Raw genomic sequence first — 23867 nt, forward strand, 5'->3', positions numbered from 1 at the left:
ATCTTTCACATCTGTGCATGGTGATGTGGAATTGATAAACAACATCTTTCATGATCAGATTGTGGACCTTTGTCCTCTCCCCAACATACTATGTTGGGGAGAGCCCTGGTGGAACCCTGGTGGCGCAGTGGTTAAATGCCTGTACTGCAGCCATTCACTCAAAACCACAAGGTTGCGAGTTCAAGACCAGCAAAAGGGCCCAAGCTCGACTCAGGCTTGCATCCTTTCGAGGTCGCTAAAATGAGTACCCAGACTGTTGGGGGCAAATTAGCTTACTTGCTAATTAGCTTACTTGCTGTTCACCGCTATGATCTTTGGAATAGCGGTATATAAAGAAAACAAATTATTATTATTATTATTATTATTATTATTATTATGTACAGTAATCAAAGCAGTTCAGCAGAGAGTAGACGATGGTACTCTGCTGTATAAAACTATCCTTTCCTTAACTTAAAAGAAATTTACATATTGTAGTAGAATTATTATTTTATTGCTATATGATGAGCTGTTGCAGTTGGAGTGTTGCATTGGGACTTTAGACCTGGATTCTAGTCCCACTTATCTATGAAGATCTCTGCATGACCTTGGATTTATCATTCTTTTTTTAAATCTTGATTTAGCTCAGTTCAGACATAATGGGAAAACATAGTTAATTGAATAACTGTGTTGCTTACTCTTGCTGTTTACAGAAGACTGAAAGAGCTTCTGCAAATTCAGAAAAGTTTGTAAATGGAAGAAAGATAAGGGCATGATCTCATAATTATAAAGCAGCATTCCAGCATTTATTCCTGCTAGAGCTATATGACATGCATATTGCTGTATTTGCCTCCTAGAAGCATTCTGAGGATGCCCAGCCCAGCAACAGCAACTTAAAAAAGACAAAACTATTAAAAAAAAATACAACCATAAAAGACAAAATAACAAAACCCAAAATCTATTGCTATAGGACAAACTCTCAACTCTTTCTCCTAACTGATTAATTAACAAAAATTTGTTAGTTTTTTGTGGGTTTTTCAGGCTATGTGGCCATGTTCTAGCAGAGTTTCTTCCTGATGTTTCACCAGCATCTTCGCCAGCCTTCGACTTCACATTAAAAATGTTTGTTATTCTTTAGTATAGTGTCTAGATCAAGAGAAGTAATAGTGCCACTGTATTCTGCTCTGGTCAGGCCCCACCTGGAATATTGTGTCCAGTTCTGGGCACCATAATTCAAAAAGGACATTGAGAAAATGGAGCGTGTCCAAAGGAGGGCATCTAAAATGGTGAAAGGTCTGGAAACCTTGCCCTATGAGGAACGACTCAGGGAGCTGGGGATGTTTAGCCTGGAGAAGAGAAGGTTAAGAGGTGATATGATAGCCCTGTTTAAATATTTGAAAGGATGTCATATTGAGGAGGGAGCAAGCTTGTTTTCTGCTGCTCCAGAGAAGAGGACCTGGAACAATGGATGCAAGCTACAGGAAAAGAGATTCCACCTCAACATTAGGAAGAACTTCCTGACAGTAAGGGCTGTTCATCAGTGGAACGCTCTCCCTCAGAGTGTAGTGGAGTCTCCTTCCTTGGAGGTCTTTAAGCAGAGGCTAGATGGCCATCTATTGGGGATGCTTTGATCTGGATTTCCTGCATGGCAGGAGGTTGGACTGGATGGCCCGTGCGGTCTCTTCCAACTCTATGATTCTATGATTCTATGAAATTAACTTGCTTAGTCTGATATTTGAGTAACAAATTTAATCAAGGAAAATTCTTAGAATTTATACAGTCTGTATATCAGTACAACCATCTGCTTAAAGCTAAGAAGAATTGTTTGGAAATGGACATGTTTACAATGGTAATGACTTGCTTTTCTCTTCTTTTTCAAGGGATATCTGTCGGCAGAATAAAGAATGTGACTATTATTTCAGCATAGATGCAGATGTTGTTTTAACAAATCCAGATACATTAAAAATTCTTATAGAACAAAATAGGTATGTTTAAAATGGGGAAATAGAGGAACCCTTACCAAAAAATAAAACCTATTATTATTATTATTAATTCCTGTGCTATATTTATTTCAATGTCTGTCTCAATATTTTTAGCAATTCCTTGAAATAGCTGTAACATTAAAGAAAAGTAGTTAGACCATTATCAAGTTGTAATCTTCTACTGGTAGAACACTGGGATTTGCTAAACAAGGAGGGGGGTCATCAAACATCATCAAATTCCTTATGTTGCCAAAGAGGGAGCCAGTGTGGTGTAGTGGTTGAGTGTTGGACTAGAGTTTGAATCCCCACTAGGCTATGGAAACCCACTGGTTGAACTTGAGTAAGTCACACTCTCTCAGCCTCAGAAGAAAGCAAGGCAAACCCATTCTGAAAAAATCTTGATAAGAAAGCCCTGTGATAGGTTTGCTTTAGGGTCACCATAGGTTGGAAATGACTTGAAGGCACACAACAACAACATTGTGCCTCTCACACAACTGGCTCTGGAGGCCTGGAAAACTCTCTAGTGCTGTTTTACTGCTGGCACACAGAACGTGTACTTTTCCACTCAGCTTCATGGCCACTGCAGTTGTTGCATTATGAGTATTTTTTTGTATTTCACATTTTGTTGCTTATGTTAAAGTAATCACTATACATATCTATGAGTAAAACCAGAAGAGTAGCTAAATCTCTATGTGCCTGGGCAGTATTGAGAAATGCCCATTATTTCTGGGCATATCACAAGATAGTGACTACAAATGGGAAATCTAAAGGTGCTATTTTTTCCTCCTCCTTCCAGCTCCCTAATATAGAAATGCTTATTTAAATTTTAGCATTAAGATTAGCACTTGTTGTTAGCATCCAATTTAACGTTGTTGTTTTTCAAAATAGAAAGATGATTGCTCCTCTTGTAATCCGTCATGGAAAGCTCTGGTCCAACTTTTGGGGTGCACTAAGTGCTGATGGGTATTATGCTCGATCTGAAGACTATGTGGATATTGTCCAAGGAAACAGAGTGTAAGTTAATTTTCTGTTGCTTAGTTGTTCCATACAGAGATATATATTAGCTGGCAAATTCTGTTTGTTTTTTATTTTGACCACATGTGCTAAATCCAATTCTATTCCAGCTAGAGGAGACTCACAGAAATTAATGAGGCATGTTAGTCAACACCAATATGAGTCTCAGAGGGCAGTTCTACTCTAGTTGAGACTAAAACTGAATTCAGCCTTATGAATAAGAGAGGCTCAGACACTAGAGCTGGGTTGTAGTTTCAGACATATAGAGAAATGGTATACATATGCTAAGTTTAGCTTCACCAGAGGTTTTCAGTCTTCAACTGAAATGTGACTAACCTTTAAGAATTGGTCTAGTAAAGGTATTTTTAACCCATGTTTGGGTAAAAAGGCTGTGATAATATACAGCCCCCCTCAGCCTTTCTTCTTTTCTGTCTTGCATAAAAAGTAAAAAGAAAAGTAAAATACTACCCACATTTTAAAAACCTAATAAAATCAACCTATGGTATTCACTAAGGTTTGGCTCTAGCACATTCTATGGATACCAAAATCCATGGATGCTCAAGTTCCATTAAATAAATTGGCATGGTAAAATGGTGTCCATTATGTAAAATGGCAAAACCAAGGTTTGCTGAATCCTTGGATAAAAAATCCATGGATGTGGAGGGTTGACTGTAGTTTTTAAAAAATTCTGGACTCCTGGAAAATTCTCACTAAACCCCAGAAGAAAGTCATTGATCTAGATAGTGTGCACCACTTCTTCTTATTATTATTATCATTATTATAAAAAGCCTGTTAGCATTCTGGCACTAACTGTATTAAATTTCTTCAGCACACCTCACCACCCCCAGATTTCTCTACTGTCCCTGTATGTATGGATGGATGGCTTTCTCCTTTAGCATAAAATAGGCGATATAGGCCCGTTACAGATTAGAACAATTTCTCCTCCAGATCATTGCCATGGCAACTGCATGGCCGTGACAATGATCCACCCCAAAAAGGAACTCCGAATTGGACTTCCTTCCCGTGATGCCACCAAGCTGCCATTTGTGCCCTGGGGTGTCACAGTGATGTGTCTTGTGCACTGTGCCATTTGGAAACATCGCACAAGACACGTCATGGACGTGCATGCTGTATGGATGACACTGCATCAAGATGGTGCTGCCCATACATATTAGGGTTCAGGAGTGTGCAGTTGCTGTGTGCTCCTGAACCCTAAAATCGCCGCCAGCATGCCACAAAGCACCCGTTTGTACTGGGCCATAGTGAACCATTATGGTTCTTTGCCCCATAGCTACATCCCTGACAGGACTTGCAACCACTGTAGTGAATTGCAGCAAAGTGTATCAGAGTGTGCACTGTCTATTGTGCCATTGTTGTGTCCCATTGAACCTTCTCAGTGGTTGGTCCCACCTTTTGTAGCTCTTTCCCATGAGAGGCTGGGTTGACCCCCTGTCTAGTCTCCTTTTGCCAACAAGCTAAAACTTTTCTTTTAACAGGCTTTTATTATGTAACTGCACCCAGGGAGGATGCTTACTGGGGTGTTTGCTTTTAACATTTGTAATGATTTTATATTTTTAACTTGTTAAATTAATGTGATATTTTTAATTCTGTTTTTAAAGTTGTACTTTAAAAAAATATTTTGTGAACCTCCTTGGGTCCAATTTAGGAGAAAGGTGGCATATTAAACAAGCAAACAAACTAACTGTATAACAAGTCCTATAGCACTCTTATGCCCATTGCACTATGCGACCCATGGCATAATGGTCATACTGTTGGCTCCCTTTGCACAATGATCGTGAAAATGTAGTTATGTCTCTACTCCTCTCCTGAGAATGCAAGGGTTGTGCAACATGACAATTTGCCTTTATTTGATCATAATCTGTTTATGATGATGCAGGTACCTGAGTAGATACAATCTGCTAATTATACTGAGCTCTTTTAAAGAGATTGAACTCTATATACAATTTTAATTAAATTAAAAATTGATTCCAATCTGAAAGTGATTTTTCTTTTCTCCTATCAACATCAAGGGAGTTATCTGCTGTGATCTGGCTTCTTTGTTCATCCACCTGCTATTGCTAAACTGTTGTTATATTCATGAAGATGTAGCTGGTTGTTAGAATTAAATTTAGAATGATTTAGTATGCATTTCTCCATGGTTGTATTTTCAGATATTATGATTTTCCCCCTTCATCTAATTTGGAATGGCATGGTTTTCTCTAACTTTCAGAACAGGGAATTTGCTTTATGGGTTCCACAGGAAAAGAATGCTGGTCATAAAAATACTTCCACAGCAGTTTACCCTGATCCAAGTGTAAAAACAGTGCCACAACAATATAGTTATGTGATCCATTTAGCTTTGGAAGGATGAAGTGAAATATAAATAGAGTTGAACAGAACATTAGAAAAAAAAATCTGCTTTGCAAGATTTTTAATTATTTTGGTCACATTCAGACAACTCAGTGTCAACTGAAAGGCAGATATAATGGTTTTGGTGATATGTATAGCCAGGTGACACGGTGGCTTAGCAGTTAAGACTGATGATCGCTAGGTCAGCAGACTGGCAATTGTAGACCCAAGCACCATGTGATCAAGTGAGCTCCCATCACTAGTCCCAGCTTCTGCCAACCACTTTGATGGGAAGGTAACAGTGTTCCATGCACCTTGGTGTTTAGTCATGCTGGCCACATGACCACAGAGTCATCTTTGACAATGCTGGCTCCCTTGGCTTAGTAACAGAGATGAGCAGTTGGACATAACTAGACAAACTTGTCAAAGGGGAAACCTTTATCTTTTACCTTTATAGCCTTGTCCCTCATGAGCAAGCAAATGGTATACAAATAAGCAAACAAACTAATAAGTCTTCCATTGTGTGTATTTTCATGCTTCATCTCACTTAGTAAATCTATGGTTTGAAGCTGGCTTAATATCTGAAATTGTTGCAAAACCATTAACTAGAGTTTCAACAATCAGATGAAACAACATACTTAATTAATGGTAGACTAAATGATTTATTTCCTTGTATGCATAAAAGGAGGTGTGCAGACCTTTGTGTGGCCAAATGCCTCACTCACAACTCATTCATCTTGTCCCCACTTTTGTAAATAATATACTCATCTCTGTTTCTTTCATAGAGGTGTATGGAATGTCCCTTTTGTGGCTAACATATACTTGATCAAAGGACAGACTCTCAGATCTGAGATGAAAGAAAGAAACTATTTTGCACGTGACAGATTGGATCCTGACATGGCTCTTTGCAGGAATGCCAGAGAAATGGTAAGATGCATGTATTGCCTTTGCTGTGAAAATGGCCTGCAAAAAGTTTGGTTGTTGCTCTTTCTTTCATATCAAAAGTACTAGCCAATTTTTGTGATTTTTTAAAACATCTTCCCAAAGTTACAATGGCAGCAATTTAACTAATTCAAAATATAACTGTTTTGCATAAATGTGCACAACATTCATAAATATTGTATGCTGCCTAATTCTGAATACAAAATTACTTTGTATAGTGTTTATTTATTATACCTATTTGAAATGGTAATTACAGATTACAGTACCATACTGATTTTTTTTTTAAAAAAATCCTTTTTGAGGTTGATAAAAGCAAATGCTGCATATTATGCAAGAAATATAATAGTACAGTTGCCCCTCCTAACTCGCATATCTGAAATCCGCACCCTTGAATATCTGCAGAGGGGTGCACAGGCCGCGCACATGGGGGCATGCCCCATTCAAGCCAGTGGTACTTGAATATGTGTGAGCCTCTATTTTTGCAGAACAGATTCCCCATAAAAATGGAGGGCCAACTATACTGATGTCATATTGTTACATTTTAGAATTGCCTTCTTTTAAAGGCAGGAAGGATACATTTTATTATTTCAAGGCAGATTAAATTTTGCTAAACAAGAGCCATATTCTTTGTCTTTAACAGTATTTAATGGATAATAGATATAAAAACATATATGAATATCACTGCAATACAAATGTAAATCTGTATTTGTACTGATATTTACATCAGTTCCAGAGCAGAAACAAATGACAGCTATTTCCAGGCAATGTAGCATTGAAAAATAATTTTGCTGAATTGAACAAGAAAAGTTGGCAAGTATTAAAGTTTTTTCCTTCCTTTAACAAGGCATGATTTTCTTTTGTTTGTACGCATTCTGCAGAATAGCCCAATCACTGTTGTCTTGTTCTTAGCCTTCCTGGGATCAGTTATTGCAATCTGTGCTCCCATGTGCTCCTCTTCAACTAATCTGACTTGGTTGCTCATCAGGAAAAAGAAAAGCCCCCTCTCCCTTTTTTATGCTGTGAAACAACCTGGAATAAGCTTATATGTATTTGTATGTTCATTACTGCAGATGATAAGGGGTTGATTGATCCAGCTTTTTTAACCCATACATAATGAGCTTTGCTTGGAACTGCATGCTGCTTCTAAAGGTTCCTTTGAAATACATCTTTTGATTAAAGGATGTTCTTTATCTAACACAGCAGTGAGAGCTTAATACAGCCTTAACAATGCAAAAGAGAGCAATAAAAATTTAACTGATGTGGTGCTTCTCCTCCTTCATTTTAGACTTTACAAAGGGAAAAAGACTCCCCCTCTGCGGAAACATTCCATATGCTCAGACCCCCAAAGGTTCTGCATTCTTTTTTTATTCATTTATTACCATTTTTCTTTCTTTCTTTCTTTAAGGAATTTGGTCACTGCCTCTCAATTCACTAGGGTCTCCAAAGGAATGTACAATGAAGAAAAACATTTCAAACATGATATACATCTATAAAAACAATTAAAAACAAACTAAAACTCTTGCAAAATAATTCTAAAATCCCAGACAATAAAATGCCAGTTAAAATGCTAAATACAGACAGCACTGATTTTAATAAGGAAAGGACACGTGAAATAGCACCTTCTCTGCCCTGCTAGAACCTCAAAAGGGATGGAGTCAATATGAGCCCTTTGGGAGGGATTTCAATAGTTGGAGTGCTACTACAAAGAATGTCCTGAGACATGTACTCACCTGCCTGTCCTCACAGTGTAGTGGGACATGCAGTGGAGCCTCCACTGAACATAAAAGATTCAGATAGGTTTTCAGATGTCTTGACCATTTATGTATAGACCAGTACCTTGACTGTGTTTGAAAGCAATTTGGAAACTAATGTAATTCTTATGAGACCAGTGTTACATGTTCCCCAAAATGTGCAACTGACAACAGGCTGCTGCATTTTGTACTAGCTGTAGTTTCCAAAAATCTTTTCAAGGACAGTCTTATGTAGAGTACATTATAGTAGTTAATTATTCTTGTAGGGAAGGTTTTTTTTCTTTTCTTGTTCTTGTAGCAATAATTGGATACAACTTTTTGTTGAACAGTTAGGCCCATTTATACATCTTTTGCAGAAATAATTTACTTTTTGGTGACTTCATAAAAATATAGAGGTGAAGGCTATATTTCAGAAGAAGGAACTGACAAAACTATTACTGCGTATTCCTTGCCTAAGAAAACCCTATGAAATTAATGGGGTTGTCATAAGTGGATAGGCGATGGAAAGGCAAAGGACCATAGGTAGAAGGAAGACATCTACAGATAATGATGTACAACAACTGTTTGTGCAAAGGTTCATGAGGAGATACATTAAATAAGTTTTACCAGTGCTTCTCATGCTTCCAGCTGAATAGGCTATTAGAAAACACTTGCCTAAGCAGATAGCATACTTTTTTACTTCCACTACCCAGCAAGCATGGACAGTGATGTGAAACAGTGGGAGTTGTAGTCCAATATCATCAAGGCTTAAGATGTGAAATGGTCTTTCTGCAGTAGAAATATATCTACCTGCAGTATGGTACATTTTGATCTGACCATATTAAATTTTCTAGTACAAGATACAAATTCTGCATTTATATATAGGAAGTCCTGCATTAACGATTACATATGGTATGGTATAATCAGTAGAATGTTGTTTTCCTCATCCTATTAACAGTGAAAATTTAATATAACACATGATATTAAATTCCTGCTTCTTAGAAGTAAATTCAAACATCCTATCCTGACAAAGATGCATTTTGAAAGATATTGAGTAATATCCAGTGTAAGCTGTTAACAGATTACTCTGTTAAAATCCATTTATTTTACTGCAACTTCAGTTGGAACAACATTAATTTGATTGAGATTTCCACTGGGATTGATGGAAATTGAAGATTTCAGCTAAGAGTTCTTATTGTCTCTTTAGCTATATCAATTATATTTCCTTTTTATAATAAAAATCAGGTCGGCTAGTTAACAAATTTAACAAGGCTACATATCATTGTTAGCCTATGGAGGCTAGGGGCATGAAGTTAAAGTTCAAAATGGCATAGTATTTAAATAGAAGAGTTGTAAAAACATTGGTATATATTACCAAAATAAGTGATGTTTCTTTCCTGAAACAAATACTTCTGAAAAATACACGTTTAGTTGCCGTATATAATCATCTATACGTCGAGAAATTTAGGTCAAAAACTTGACCCAAATACCATAGCTCAATTTATACACAGGTCAATACAGTAAGTCCTCCTGAGCCTCTGCAGAGACAGTTCAGCTAGGGAGAAGCTGGGAAGCCTGATCCATCACCCCCAAAGCCTTGCTCCAGCTGACCCTTGACTTATCCAAGGGTCATATGAAAATCCACACTTTTGGCCCAAAAGTTGTCCTTGAGTTATACTCGAGGTTGACTCATAGCTGAGTATATAGAGTAAATACAATTGAATGGGCTTTGTGTAATTATAACTGGATTCTATATTACTGAAGCCAAGTTAACTCACCTTTCTTCTCTGTTAGAGTTGTAGAATCTTGAACTCTTTCTCAATAAGTGTTATGCTGATTCCCAAATGCATATTGCTTAGTATCTTGTTGTGGTGAAAACTCATGGTCTCTCCTGCTTTAGAGAAAAAGAACATATTATTATTTCCCTTCATATCCACAAGAATGGCAACCACTTTGAAATACACCCACTAGCAGAAGCATGTTTTATCACTATATTTCCCCAGTTCTATGCTGATGCAATTCCATTGGAAGTAATGGAGCATAAAACTGGCCAGTGAGGTGGTGTATTTCTGTTAAGCAAGAAGTAATTGCACAATGCATAAGTTAACAGTTTTTGACAATGCTTCAATAATGCCTCTTCCTGTATTTTTTTTTAAATAAAAGCCATGGACTGAGAACATGTTTGATCTATTTAATAGTAAGACCAGACTTTATCATAGAATTATTGTGAAATATTAGCAAAAGTTACCATCACTTATTATAATTACTTGTTGGAATGATTTTGTATTTTTAAAATAGTAAATGAATCCCTACTTCCTCTTTACTCAGTTATATCACTGATAGCAGACATATGACAAACAGCCTTTTTTTCCAATAATTTTTTTTATTTGTTCCATCCCATTGGTTCAATAGATACTGCCAGTATGTTCAGACTGGAGCTCATCAGTATGGGTCTAGAATAGGTGAAACCTTGATTGCAAGTGACTGGCTTGGTATATAACTGTCTACCAGTCAACCAGAAACTATTATAGCCCCCCCCCCCTCAATCAGATAACTTGAAGCATCCTTAATTAAGGATGTTGTTGTGAAAAGTTATACCGTTGGGCCATGGCCAAAAATGTATCTTTGGTCGAACATTTAGACATGATTCAGTAATATGTTCGTCGAAGAAGAGAAAATAATCTCTCTTCCAAATTACTTTTCTAAATTGAAATAAATTAGTTCCTCTGGGGTCATATAGCTTTTTCTATAATTATATATACATTTTGGTTTTTTAACTATTTAAGTATTACACAGCGATTTCACAGCTTTCATTTCCCACATCAAACTAACAATTCTAATATGAATACTTTCATTTCAGGTCAACGTATACCTCATAAGACTGGAAAAGTCTTATATGATCTTGACTTCCTTTTCTTCTGGCATACTTATCTGAATAAATCACATTGTTATTTATTAGACATTTATGTCTTAAAATGACTACTTTAAAATATACACACAGAAATACCAGGATTCACTGTGAATGAATCCTGATCAATATTCATTGTCACTTACCAATTGACCAATATTAGAGACATAATCCAGATCTCTGTATGCAGAACTGGGCCTTTTCACACTCCACAGTTATGAATGTATGATTTCACTTTATAGTGTGGAATTATATAGTGTGAAAGGGCCTATGGAGCTGCCCATGTGTAGAAGATTTTTCTCCTTTTCCTCATATTGAAAATGTTCCCGATGAACAGTATAAGTCAACCATTTCAGGCACAGATTGCCTGTGGAAGAGAACAAAATAGTCTCTGTGTTCAATGGAATTTATGCTTTCTCACTCCCTATTGGCTGTTGATCACCCTTAAATGCTTCAAAGAACCCCGAGCAGCTGGAATTTTATATAAATGGGAATATACCTTATATAGATTTGTGTTTATTTGAGAAATAGGTTGATGAACAATTCTGATAATGAATTTTGAGCAACTAGAAGAATACAATGATAAATCAAGACTAAGTTAAATTTAGACCACTTAAAAATAAATGGAATTGAGGTTATGACTAACATAAATTCTGTTTCAGTAAATTTATTCAAAATATTACTATTTCTTTATTGAACTATTGTTTATTTGTTTTTCCCCCAAAATTAATCAGTAACATAAAGATGTTTTTGTCTGGTGGTAGGGTGTCTTTATGTACATCACTAATAGATATGAGTTTGGGAGGCTTTTATCAACTGCCAACTACAATGTATCTCACTACAACAATGACCTCTGGCAGATTTTTGAGAATCCTGTGGTATGTACCAGTAAAATTATTTTAATATTTTAAAAGCACCTTTTCCTTCCATATGTAAATGTTTAAGAAAAAGCATTATAAAATATGAGGATTTAGCAGTGTATTTTTGAAGCTTAATTTTTCTTTTATAGTTACCTTGTTTAGTTAAAGAAGGTTTTCTGTGTTCTACACAATTCTCTGCCGTTTAAAAACAGTTCTAACACTGGATAATTTGTTACTAAAAGAAAATCAGAAACTAACATCTAAATTTTACAAACTACTACTGGAAAGGAAACTAGAGCAAGATACAATCAAAGACTCCGTGGTTCTTTGGGCTAAAGATCTAGGAAGAGACATTGGTTTAGACTGCTGGCATTACGCAAGGAAAAAGACACTTAAATTTACTAAAAGCCAAAATTTGTGGGAAAATTACTTAAAAATGGAAATTAGATGGCACCTAACACCATCAAAGATTGCCAAAATATATAAAGGACCTGATAACACTTTCTGGAAGTGCCAGTCGGCAGTGGGTACATGGTATCATGTGAGGTGGGAGTGTCCAAAAATTAAAAAGTTCTGGAGCCACATACACAAAGAAATCTGTAACATTTTGGAGATAAAATAGGAAATGGACCCAGAAATATATTTTCTAAATATGATTAATAAAATACTCCCCCCCCCCCCCAATTAGAAAACCAAGACTGGAAGAAAGTACTATACATGATCACTTCAGGAAGATTATTGTTGGCTCAGAAATGGAAAACAAAGCTGACTCCTACAACTGATGAATGGCTACTCAAATTACAAGAGATGGCTGAAATGGATCATTTAACAAACTTTATTCATGGAAAGTCTGAAGAATATAGCGAGAAAGACTCAGAAATATTTAATAAATATTGCAAAAGAAAATGGAAATAATGTATAAAAAATAAAGATAATGAGTAATAGGATCAGTAAAAGTAATGAAACATTTAGGATACGGAAGTTTATACAAAATATAACCTTTAAACAGAAGGAAACTTAATTTAAAGAAACAATCATACAATGCATATGTTATTAAAGGAAGTAGAAAATACGAAACATACGAAGAAAGAACTTATGTTTTATATGTCATATGGAAATTTCAATTTGGAAATAATGTCTGCACATAAATATGAAGAGAATATTAAGTTTTAACTTAGATTTGAATATATATACATATTATGACAATGTACATATTATGACAATGTATATTATCATGAGTAGAATAAAACTAAACTAAAAAAAAAAAGTTCTGACAAGCACTTTTTTTTCTTTAAATGATTCTTTCCAGGACTGGAAGGAAACCTATATAAACCCCAACTATTCAAAAATCTTCACTGAAAATATAGTGGAACAGGTAGGTAGATGTTCTCCTTCATGAAGATTTTAAAATGTGATTTTCAAAATGAGGTCCAAAGTCCTTCATTAGAAGATGTGTGTGTATCACATATCTACATTTCCCAATACTATTCCTCCATTACCTTGTAAGCATTGAAGCCATCCCTACAACACAGCCATTTCCATATTATTGTGTAGTGGAGGGATGACCAAGGATATGTCCAGCTGTTTTCCTGTAGCTGGATATACTATGACAGATCATCTTTTTTTGCAGAAAGTGACTTTGTAGCTTGCCCAGCTATAATAAAATAGGTGTAATTTCTCTGTTCATCCCTCATTCTCTAGCATCCAGAAACAGTTGTGTTGGGGCACTATTCGGCTTACAAGCTGAGCTGAAGTTGGGGATTTGTTAGGACTATATGATTGGAAAAGAACTGTGATCTACACAATGTTTATTAAAGTGTCTTGTGATGGTGTAAATCTGATTTGTGCCATATTAATTCATGACAACTATCTGAGATTAGGAATGTTTCCATAAAGGTAAAGGTATTCCTTGTTGACAAGGTTGTCAAGTTGTGTCTGACCATAGGGAGCAGTGCTCATGTCCGTTACTAAGCCAAAGAGCCAGCATTGTCAGAGACTACTCTGTGGTCATGTGGCCAGCATGATTTATTGTGGAATTGCTGTGCTTCCTTCTTTTTTCAGTTTCCATCAGACTGTCATCTGTTTAGTGTTCTCCTGTATTTTCCCTTTTAGTTTTATCACTTGTTAACAATAATCAGTGTTAGTCTATCTTTTTTGAGGAGGACAAAAAAGTACCACTGCTTGTAGAGTTATAGATATCTTTAATGTTAATTTTCCATCTTTTGAAACAGGTATAATTTTGTCAAGGGTGGGTGACTTTAGCACAGCTCAGCATAAATCTCCTTAATCTTTGGGATGGGTACCATTTTATTGTCATGTCATGTTCTGCAATCAATCTCTTAAGCACTGAAAACCTCTGTCATCTTTAAGAAAATTACAAAATATTGATTAAATGAAGGAGTGTTAAAGTATGATAATGCTAATCCTGCTATGAAACTCCCGTTTTCCCCACACTTATCATCTGGCATAAGTAATGAAGCATGAAGGGTAGACTTCCTTCTCAAGCCTGCCTGAAGTCTGTATATGTGTTGTTGTTTTTAGCTGTAGCTTTCCAACCCAAAATAGCCTACCACTAATAATGGAGTATGTTTCTTGCATTGACTATAAAATGTCACAACTCTACCACATACTGTGTTCTCATGTTCATATGTCCCCCTCCTCTCTCTCATATATGTGATTAAGGATAGTAGGGCACAAGAATAAATGGCAGGTAGGTTTCTGACTTAATAACTGTGTAAGACTGTAGAGGTCCTTGGATCAGTAGACACTTAGACTGTTTTTTCAGTATGTATTATAGTGCACATTTTGGTAGGAGAAAAAACATTACTAAGAAAGAAAACGTTATTTTTCCTAAGTATCAGAGTGCCAGAAAGATGAATGCTGGAATGACATGCTGGTGTGGGCACTTGTGGGCATATGAGAGGAAACTGTTGTACACTGACTTAACCAAGCAGCCACTGACATGGTTTCTCCTTTCAGATAATTAGAGATTTCATATAGGTTCTCTTATGTAGCAGGCCAAATCTGTTATACAGAATAACCAAAGCATAAAGTTTTTATTAAACCCACAAGCTAAAAACAACAACAAATCACATAAAAAAGGCATATGTCTGGGTACGGACCAAGGATTCTGTATGTATGTTCTGACCGGGGGTTTTATGATTGTTTTAAAATGTTTTACTGTATGTATTATTTGTATTATGTTGTTCACCGCCCTGATCAATGGAAGGGCGGTATATAAATAAAAGTTTTATTTATTATTATTTATTATGTTATGTCTAAATTAAAGATGGAAAGTACAAGCAATATGACAACCTTGTTGAATTCTGTACGGAGCACAATATTATAATGCAAAAGTGTGTATGTTTCTGCTTCCCACATGTAGCCATGCCCAGATGTATTTTGGTTTCCCATATTTTCTGAAGCTGCCTGTGATGAATTGGTACAGGAGATGGAACATTATGGACAATGGTCTGGTGGAAAACACCACGTAAGCATCATTTGTATAAACGTTCTATATAATATTGGAAAGTGTATATATTGCTGATAAAAGATGAACATGATCTGACCCTTTGGTACATGGAGGATTGAGCTACTGGATGGTATTGTGACCACTCCGAATGTTAGCCAACCTAGTGTGGCACATATTTACACAGTCAAGGGACAGAGTGTCCATTGAGTTCCAACTTATGACAGCCCTAAGGCAGCCCCCTCTCAGGGTTTTTTTCTGAGGCCGAGAGCGTGTGAGTTGCTCAAGATCAACCAATGGGTTTCCATGGCGAGAAGGGATTTGAACCCTTATCTCCAGATTCATAGACCAATGCTGAAACCATTGTGTCGTGCTGGTTCCAGCAAAAGAATAAATACCCTATAAGAACGCATATGTAAGATCTCAATAGATTTAAATCAAAGCACTCAATAACTTTAAATTCAAATCTATTTTACACATTCACTTCATAAAGTGTGATGAAATTTTTTTGTTTGTCAGTGTAATACATTAGAATCATAGAGTTGGAAGGGTCCCTATGGCTCATCAGGTCCAGCCTCTCTAGAAAATTGGTTCCATTACTGAACTGCTCTCACTGTAGTGGTAAATAAATGATAAACTAATAAGAAAGAAGATATTAAAGTGATGTTTTTTTGAAGAATTTATTATTTTGTTCTATTCAATATTAAATTTTGAGTCTATATAACACTGCCAGGATCTTTAAAAGCATGTGAGTATCTAAAATCTATTTAGTCAGCTTTTAAAGCTCAAAGAATTGTCAGTGCAACATATATTGGCCTGTTACAGACTGCCAAAATAAAGCTGCTTCGGGTCTCTATGGAGATATGCTATTTAAATGATGCATGGGTCCTAAGAATCTGGAAGCTGCACCAAAGCTACACTCCAGTGCTTAGGAATGGAGTGTGGCTTTGGTGCGACCTCCAGACTCTTAGGACCCATGCATCATTTAAATAGCATACCTCCAAAGAGACCCGAAGCAGCTTTATTTTGGCAGTCTGTAACAGGCCATTGAAATATTTATCCACTACCAAAGGTCTAGAAATAATGTAGTTTGATACTGCTTTAACTGCCAGGGCTCCATGCTACAGAATTCTGGGATTTATAGTTTTGTGAGGCGCTAGCACTCTTTGACAGAGAAGGATAAAGACCTTGTAAAACTACAAATAACAGGATTTCATAAGATGGAGTTACAGCACTTAAAGTTGTGTCAAACTACATTATTTGTCCTGTATAAATGCACCCTAAATTAACTGATAAAAGGAACAATATTTTGTGTTCTTAGCTCCTTACCAATGAAATATTGTAACTTTAGAGTTATATAAACATACAATGCTTATGAAGTGTTTGTGACTTTGTAAAGAAGCCAGTAAAGAAATATATAAGTTATTTCAAAACAAAATTGCTCTGTATTCTCTTGCCTTAGGACAGTCGCATTTCTGGAGGATATGAGAATGTTCCAACGGATGACATTCACATGAAGCAAATTGGGCTGGAAAGTGTATGGCTACATTTTATTAGAGAATTCATTGCACCTGTAACATTAAAAGTGTTTGCTGGATACTATACAAAGGTAAATCAAAACTTTTTCTTAAAATTTTAAATGAGAAGGACTTGAGTGAGTTAAGTATAGGAGCATGTGGATGATGTTGATGATGTCCCTGAATGCAGGCTCATGAAAAAAAAGATTTAAATATGAAGGAGGAAGCTAGAAGAAAATGCACCAAATGAATATATAAATATTCTAAACTATGTCTGTTCAAGCCTCTGTCCACGGATGCCATTGTACTGTTACAAGACCTTTAATGGTTTTGCATTTTCAGAGTTTGCACTAGGAATATCCAATACAGTTTTAGTTGCAGAAATGCAGAAATAAAAACAGCATGCTTGAATTGCTGCTTGCATACCACTTCAACAATGGTTTAATTGGCTGCAACAGTAGTCATGGAGATTTTCACTGTGCTAGTATTATTTAAATGCTTTACTGAATACTCACCTTACAATGAGTTGCACTTTTTAAAACAACAATATAAATAAATATTTCTTTTCAGGGTCATGCCCTGCTCAATTTTGTTGTAAAATACACTACTGACAGACAACGTTCCCTCAGACCTCATCATGACTCATCTACATTTACTATCAACATAGCTCTCAACAAAGTAGGAGAAGATTTTCAGGTAATTTTGGAACCTATGATATTCTCCTCCAGTTAATTAAAACTGCTCTTTCAACCACTCAAATTAGTTTCCACAAACATATTTCCCACAGAAGGTCTTAGAAGACACAAACAAGAAATTGGCTCCTTAACTGTAAATGTTGGTTCTGGGCAATGTTACAATAATGTTTCTTATATGCTGGCAGATAATTGTAGAAGTTGTAGTCCACCACAACTACAGGTTTGGGAAGGTTGAAGTAGGTCTAGGGAATTGTAGTGTTGATGCTAAGTTCAGAGTTTGAAGATTGTGCCTGGTAAAACATATTTTAACATGCTATTGTCACAGTAGAAATACCCATTGGGAGAATGTGTGCCTGAGCCTAGTGTCTGGAGGACATTACAGAAAGGGAACAGTTTGATGGCCTCCATAATCACATGCCAGATCTGATTGGCTTGGCATGCGGGGCACCAGGCTATAGCTTGTGGTTTCCTATGGCTTTCCCACCCCTTCACAAGCCCTCTTTGGAGGTTTGCATGGACCAGCCTTCTTGTTCTCTGTGCAGTTTGAACTCTGCTGGCCATTTTGGGGCTGGGTAGTGCTCAGCAGTTAAGATGCTTACTCTGATGATAGCAAGGTCATCAGGCCAGCAGTTGTGACAGATGAGCTCGCTTCACTAATCCCAACGTCTGCCAACCTAGCAGTTCAAAAGCATGTAAAAGTGCAAGCAGATAAAGAGGTACCACTTTGGTGGGAAGGTAACAGCATTCTGTGCAGTCATGCTGGCCACATGATCTCAGAGTTGTCTTTGACAACACTGTCTCTTTAGTTTTCTATTGGAGATGAGCACCACCCCCTACAGTCAGATACAACTTGACAACCTTGTCAAAGGGAAAACCTTTTGAGGAATCCCTCCCCTTTTCCCCCTTTACCCTACACTGTATCAGTTGGACATTGTCAATTGGCTCAGGTGATAGCTAGAAATAGATTGTCATTGTCAGATTATGTGTGTGTGGGTGGGGGGTAGTAGACTTAAGTGGATCCTTGTGGGATCCTTTTGATGATGACTGGGCTATAGAACTACCTCCACACCATTGGGGAGTGTTGAGAGGTGGGGAAATAGCCTCCCCTAGAGGGCTGAGTGAGGGGGTTGCTCTCTCATGTACAGACTTGGGGGTGATGAGTAACCTCATGTTATCTTCCAGTAAACAGCCAGCCAGAAAGCAACTAATGATATTTGATTACCCTTGAGGTCAGGTATTTCACTCAAGTAAAGGCTGAGGAAGTGATCACAGGTTGACATCTGGGCCTCAGCTGGATATGTATCAGGTTGCTCCCTGCTTATCTCCAGGTTCAGTTTAAATAGGTTTTAGGTCAAATAAAGTTGGCTTTGTTTAACTCAGTATCTTGTGTCTGGTCTCATTATTTTGTGGCTGGTCATTAAGGCCCTATATCTTTATTGGAATGAGAGTCTAAGATGTGATATGAAGTTAATTTCAGATATTTCATATTACTGGACAAAATTACCATGCTTGTTTCACAATGGAATTATAATGCCAGTTATTTTTGTGACCTTCAGAACACTTTACACTTGATAACTTACAGTTTCCACTGATCCAGGATGTTATTTCTTATTTTCTTATAGGGAGGTGGATGTAAATTTCTGAGGTACAACTGTTCAATTGAATCACCCAGGAAAGGATGGAGTTTCATGCATCCAGGAAGACTTACTCACTTACATGAAGGACTTCCAATTTTGAAAGGAACAAGATACATTGCAGTATCATTTATTGACCCTTAATTTTATTTCCCAGGACACCTAAAGATACTGTTTGGCAATCTATGATGAACTCTTATTTATAATTCTTCTCCCAGAAGATGGTGACAAAAGAAGCTTCTTCTAGACAGCTGCTTTATTTTGGGCTAAAATATTGGGGAAGGGAGAGATCAAACACTTGGAAGCATCTGCTCTGAGCCTTGTGTTACAAAGTGAAAAACATGGTTTAATTTCTCTCCCTTTCTGACTTAAAGGGTTAGAAAATTCTTTGATACAGACAATCCTTAAAATTTGTCAGGTGGATATTAACATTGTGGACACTGAGGTCATTTTGAGCAAATCTTGATTAAAGAAAATAATATTGTATAACTGTGTAGTGTTCCATTGAAGAAATACATTGCAGATAAATGTATACCATCGGCAAAAAATGAATGTGGTTTATTCGGGTACTCTAGAATGCCTTCAAAGGAAGATATACTCTAGTTTTGGGAGTCTCTTCTGCACATCAAGTGTCCTTTGATTAGACTGTTATTCTGAGAATAATGTTTTGTTCAATCTCTGAGCAAGTAATTGGAGCCCTCTTTTTTGGAATCTTTGCAATATGTCATCTTGGAAACAAAATTTTCTACTCTTATTTAAAACTACTTGAATTTTATATCAGGAGATCAAAAAGTTGAAGTTCTTTTTTAAAAAAAAATGCAGGTATTTGACTTGCCTTTGTTTTTTAAGGGATCAGTGTTAAATAATTCCTGCTGTGCCTACTGTTTGTAATTTAAAGATTACACTTGAAAAATTGCTGAAACCATGAAACCTGAGGTGCTAGCATGCACATGTTTTAAGTCTTGTGGAAAAATAAAGAAGTCTTAAATTAAGAGAAACCTTTGGTGTTTTTGCTTTTTGAAAATATGCTCTGGACTCTCTTTTGTAAGGAATGCTAGTTGTTGGTTATGGTTGTTGTTTTGAAGAAAACATTCCTCTACTTTGGATAGTTTTCAGTAAACAAATTCACTGAACAAACATTTCTTATGCATACTTAGGTGCTTGCTTTGCTATTAGGTCACCTAAGATGGGATATTATGGTTTAGTCTGGGAAATGTTCATGGATATTTTGTTGTTGTTCCAACAATAATTTTGTGGAAAAACTCACTAAATAGTTCTTGTCAAGAGATCCCATCAAAGGTTCATTTACTCACTTGATATTTCTCTCCTCCAATATGAGAATGAGACAATGACCCACCACCACCACCACCACCATTCAGGTTTCTGCAAATTGCAAAAGCATGTATCTTTCCACTATAGCACCCACAGCAAGCACAGAAGGCCTGGTTAATTGATCAAAATGACACAAACAACATATCTGGTATTATTCATTTGCAAACATCCATGTCACACAACAGAAGCTACTGCAATTGTACTTTGCAGTTTACATAAAAATAATTCTTACAAATGTAAAGACTCTTGGTAAGACTAGCAGAAAATAGTCACCATCTTGCAGGTGATGAGAATTTTTATTTTATTTTCATGTGCAAGAATAAAGCTGGCAACAGAACTATCCTATATTAATTTCAAAGGACTGGATTCTTTTTCATTATGAGTGCAGGAGACCCCATATAGTGAGAAAACAATTCAGCTTATTTTTGTCTTATGTAGTGATTCATTGTTCAAGGATCCGTCATAAATGTGAAGGATTGGATAACACCTACACTCCAGTGAAATAGAAATTATAATCCTGTTTAGTAATAATTCTTGTATTGAAGCTCTACACATATGTGAATAGCTATTGTATCCCCTCTCCCTTGTACTATTTATACAGCACCTGTAATTCAAGTTAATGCCTATAGCTAGGTAGACAACTTTCTTACAAAGCTGAAAAAAATATATTACTTGCCCTGTATAATTTATGTTTGGCATTCTGTTGAGCACCTATGAGTGAAATTAGCTAGAAGTAAACATTCATAACTACAGTGCACCCGCACCTTGTGTGGATGCATTTTATGTGGCTTCCAGCTTATTCAGAAGCTGCTTGAGGAGGGAAACAATGGCGCACGCACCTGTGGCCATTCCACCACATGCATGAGCCCCATTATTTCCTATGGGGCTCAAGCATAGGCAGATTTTCCCTTACGTGGGGGGATCCGGAACGGATCCTCCATGTAAGGAGAAGGCCCGCTGTATTCATGCTTATAGTTGTGGCTCCATTGCCACAATTGCAAATCCCCCCACCTCCCTTAACATCTGCCCCAAAGTCTGTTCTTCTGGCAATAAGGGCACAGAAGGATTCTTATTACACTTACAACTACATCTGTGATGTAGGGACAGCCACTCTATTTCATTCTTTTAGTTCTCACAGGCCATTTCTCACTGAACAAAGAAGCATGTCCTTTGGTAAAACATTTGAACCTAAAATCCTTCCTGGTATGCATGAGATTTTGTTGATTTTTGCTTCCTTTCATAGATCACTAGTGGCTCATTCAGATGTTCTCTCCGGCATCACAAGGAGTTTTCAAGTAGTATGGGGAGGGAAATACTTTGTTGTTAATGGCTATTAGTAAATCAGCTTCAAGTCAGAGTAACTCTATGAATGAGAGATCTCCAAGTCCCACTATCATCAGCATCCCTGTTCAGGTCTCACAGACCCATGGCCATGGCTACCTTGACCAGGGCCTCAAACAGACAGCCCGAAAGGGCTGCCGTTGAGCTGTGTTGGGGGCAGGGCATGCACATGATGCATGCCCCGAATGCAACCGAAAACTGTCCTGGGCACAGCTTTTTTCCAAAAAGCCAGCCCAAAAACAGCCTGAAAAATCCACTCTTTTTCAGCAGGTTGGTTGGGGACTGTGGCTACAGCCATTGCCTCAATGCAAATGGGCCCCACGTGGTCCTGAGGTGGCTCTTTTGGGTTGTCTGTTTTACCCCCAGTTCTATCCATATGTCATGTGGATAGACCTTTCCAACTACCTTCTACCTTCCCAAGCATTATTGTCTTTTGTAGTGAGTCATGTCTTCTCGTGATATGGCCAAAGTATCAGAATATCAGTTTAATCATCTTGGCTTCGAGGGAGAGTTCAGGCTTAGTTTTTTTCTATGTCACTCATTTATCTTTTTTAGCAGTCCATTCTTCTCCAGCACCACATTTGAAATGAGTTGATTTTCTTCCTATCAGCTTTCTTTACTGTCCAGCTTTCACAACCATACCTAGCAATGGAAAATACAGCGGCATGGACAGTACTGACTTGGTGGTATTCACAGATAAAACTTTTACATTTCAGTATCTTGTCTAATTCCTTCATAGCTGCCTAGCCTTCTAATTTCTTGCTGAAGTCTCCGCTCTGATTAACTATTGAGAGAAAGTATACAAAATGCTGTACTATTTAACTGTCTTCATAATATACCTTAAAATTATGTATATTGTCTGTGTTTATTATTTTTGTGTTCTTAATGTTCAACTGTAAACCTGCCATTGCATTTTTAATTCTGATCTTGTACTCTGTGGTATTGGCTACCCTCCTAATTTGGTATCATCTCCAAATTTGATAAGCCTGCCCTCTATTCCATCATCCAAGTCATCAATAAAGATGTTAAATAGCACTGGGCCAAGGACACAATCCTGTGGCAGCCCACTAGTGACTTCTCTCCAGGTTGAAGAGGAGTCATGGGTGAATACTCTTTGGGTTTGGTCCATCAACCAACTACAGATCCACCTAACAGTTACATTATCTTGCCCGTATTTTATGAGCTTGTTTTGCAATAATATCATGGGGGATCTAGTCAAAGGCCTTGCAAAAATCAAGATACACTACATCCACAGCATTCCCTTCATCTACCAAGCTTATCACTCTATAAAAAATGATAATATTATTAATTTGCGGTATTTATATCCTGCCCTTTGCCCTAAAGGCTCTCAGAGTGGCATTAGTCTGGCATAACTTGTTTTTGAGAAACCCATGTTGACTTTTAGTGATCATAGCATTCCATACTAAGTGTTTACAGACTTTCTGTTTAATGGTCTGCTTTAGAATCTTTCCTGGTATTAATGTCAGGCTGACTGACATCAATAATTATTGGTATTTATTTGGGCCTTTTTTTTTCCTTTTTGAAGATGGAGACATCATGTGCCCTACTGTACTCTTCTGGGAGTTCCCCTGTTCTCCAGAGCTTTCCAAAAATTGTTGCCAGTGGTTCTGAGAAAACTTTCTGTAGCTTAAGTCTTTTTAATATTAGCTAATATGTTTTTAAAGTTATTTTAATTCCATTCATTCATTCATTTTATTCATTCATTCATTCATTCATTCATTTGCTGTAAATAGTTAACTTGTTATGCCCAAGTTTGTAAAGGGCAACCTGAGAGCGTGTAATGAAAATCTCCCTCTCCGTGGACTTATTCACAGCAGGGCTGACAAAGACACTGAGACACCAAATTTGGTTTTAAACACTATGCATGTAACATTTATTAAATCACAAAAGTAACACAAACATTGATTATCAAGAGCTCTTTCACTCACACATTCATACAATACTCACACACACTTTCCTTCCGCCGAACATTGATCAGGTGTTCTCGAAGGTTGGGGATGACACCGTTGCCGCGGTAGATGCCAACAAAATGGAGATGAAAGTCCAGGGTCTTTATACTTTTTCTTCTTTCTGGCTTTTGGCTGCTGAAGTCTTGCA

The 23867-nt window shown here is 37.0% G+C and overlaps 1 protein-coding gene across 1 annotated transcript in view; it reads left to right on the plus strand.

Moving 5' to 3' along the window:
• LOC149318150 (procollagen-lysine,2-oxoglutarate 5-dioxygenase 2-like) overlaps positions 1 to 19890 on the plus strand; it is a 96633-nt gene extending 76743 nt beyond the window's left edge. Inside the window, exons 12-21 of the mRNA XM_089508071.1 lie at positions 1857 to 1961; positions 2847 to 2972; positions 6107 to 6248; positions 7549 to 7611; positions 11666 to 11779; positions 13071 to 13136; positions 15147 to 15251; positions 16693 to 16839; positions 17318 to 17443; positions 19065 to 19890. Of these exons, the coding sequence (XP_089364197.1) occupies positions 1857 to 1961; positions 2847 to 2972; positions 6107 to 6248; positions 7549 to 7611; positions 11666 to 11779; positions 13071 to 13136; positions 15147 to 15251; positions 16693 to 16839; positions 17318 to 17443; positions 19065 to 19220 (1150 nt within the window). The 3' untranslated portion in view covers positions 19221 to 19890. The remainder of the gene's footprint in view (positions 1 to 1856; positions 1962 to 2846; positions 2973 to 6106; positions 6249 to 7548; positions 7612 to 11665; positions 11780 to 13070; positions 13137 to 15146; positions 15252 to 16692; positions 16840 to 17317; positions 17444 to 19064) is intronic.
• The last annotated feature ends 3977 nt before the right edge of the window (positions 19891 to 23867 follow it).

Source organism: Sceloporus occidentalis, unplaced genomic scaffold (genome assembly GCF_023333645.1).
Source record: "Sceloporus occidentalis isolate IW3139 unplaced genomic scaffold, rSceOcc1.0.p SCAF_2, whole genome shotgun sequence".
Taxonomy (NCBI): domain Eukaryota; kingdom Metazoa; phylum Chordata; class Lepidosauria; order Squamata; family Phrynosomatidae; genus Sceloporus; species Sceloporus occidentalis.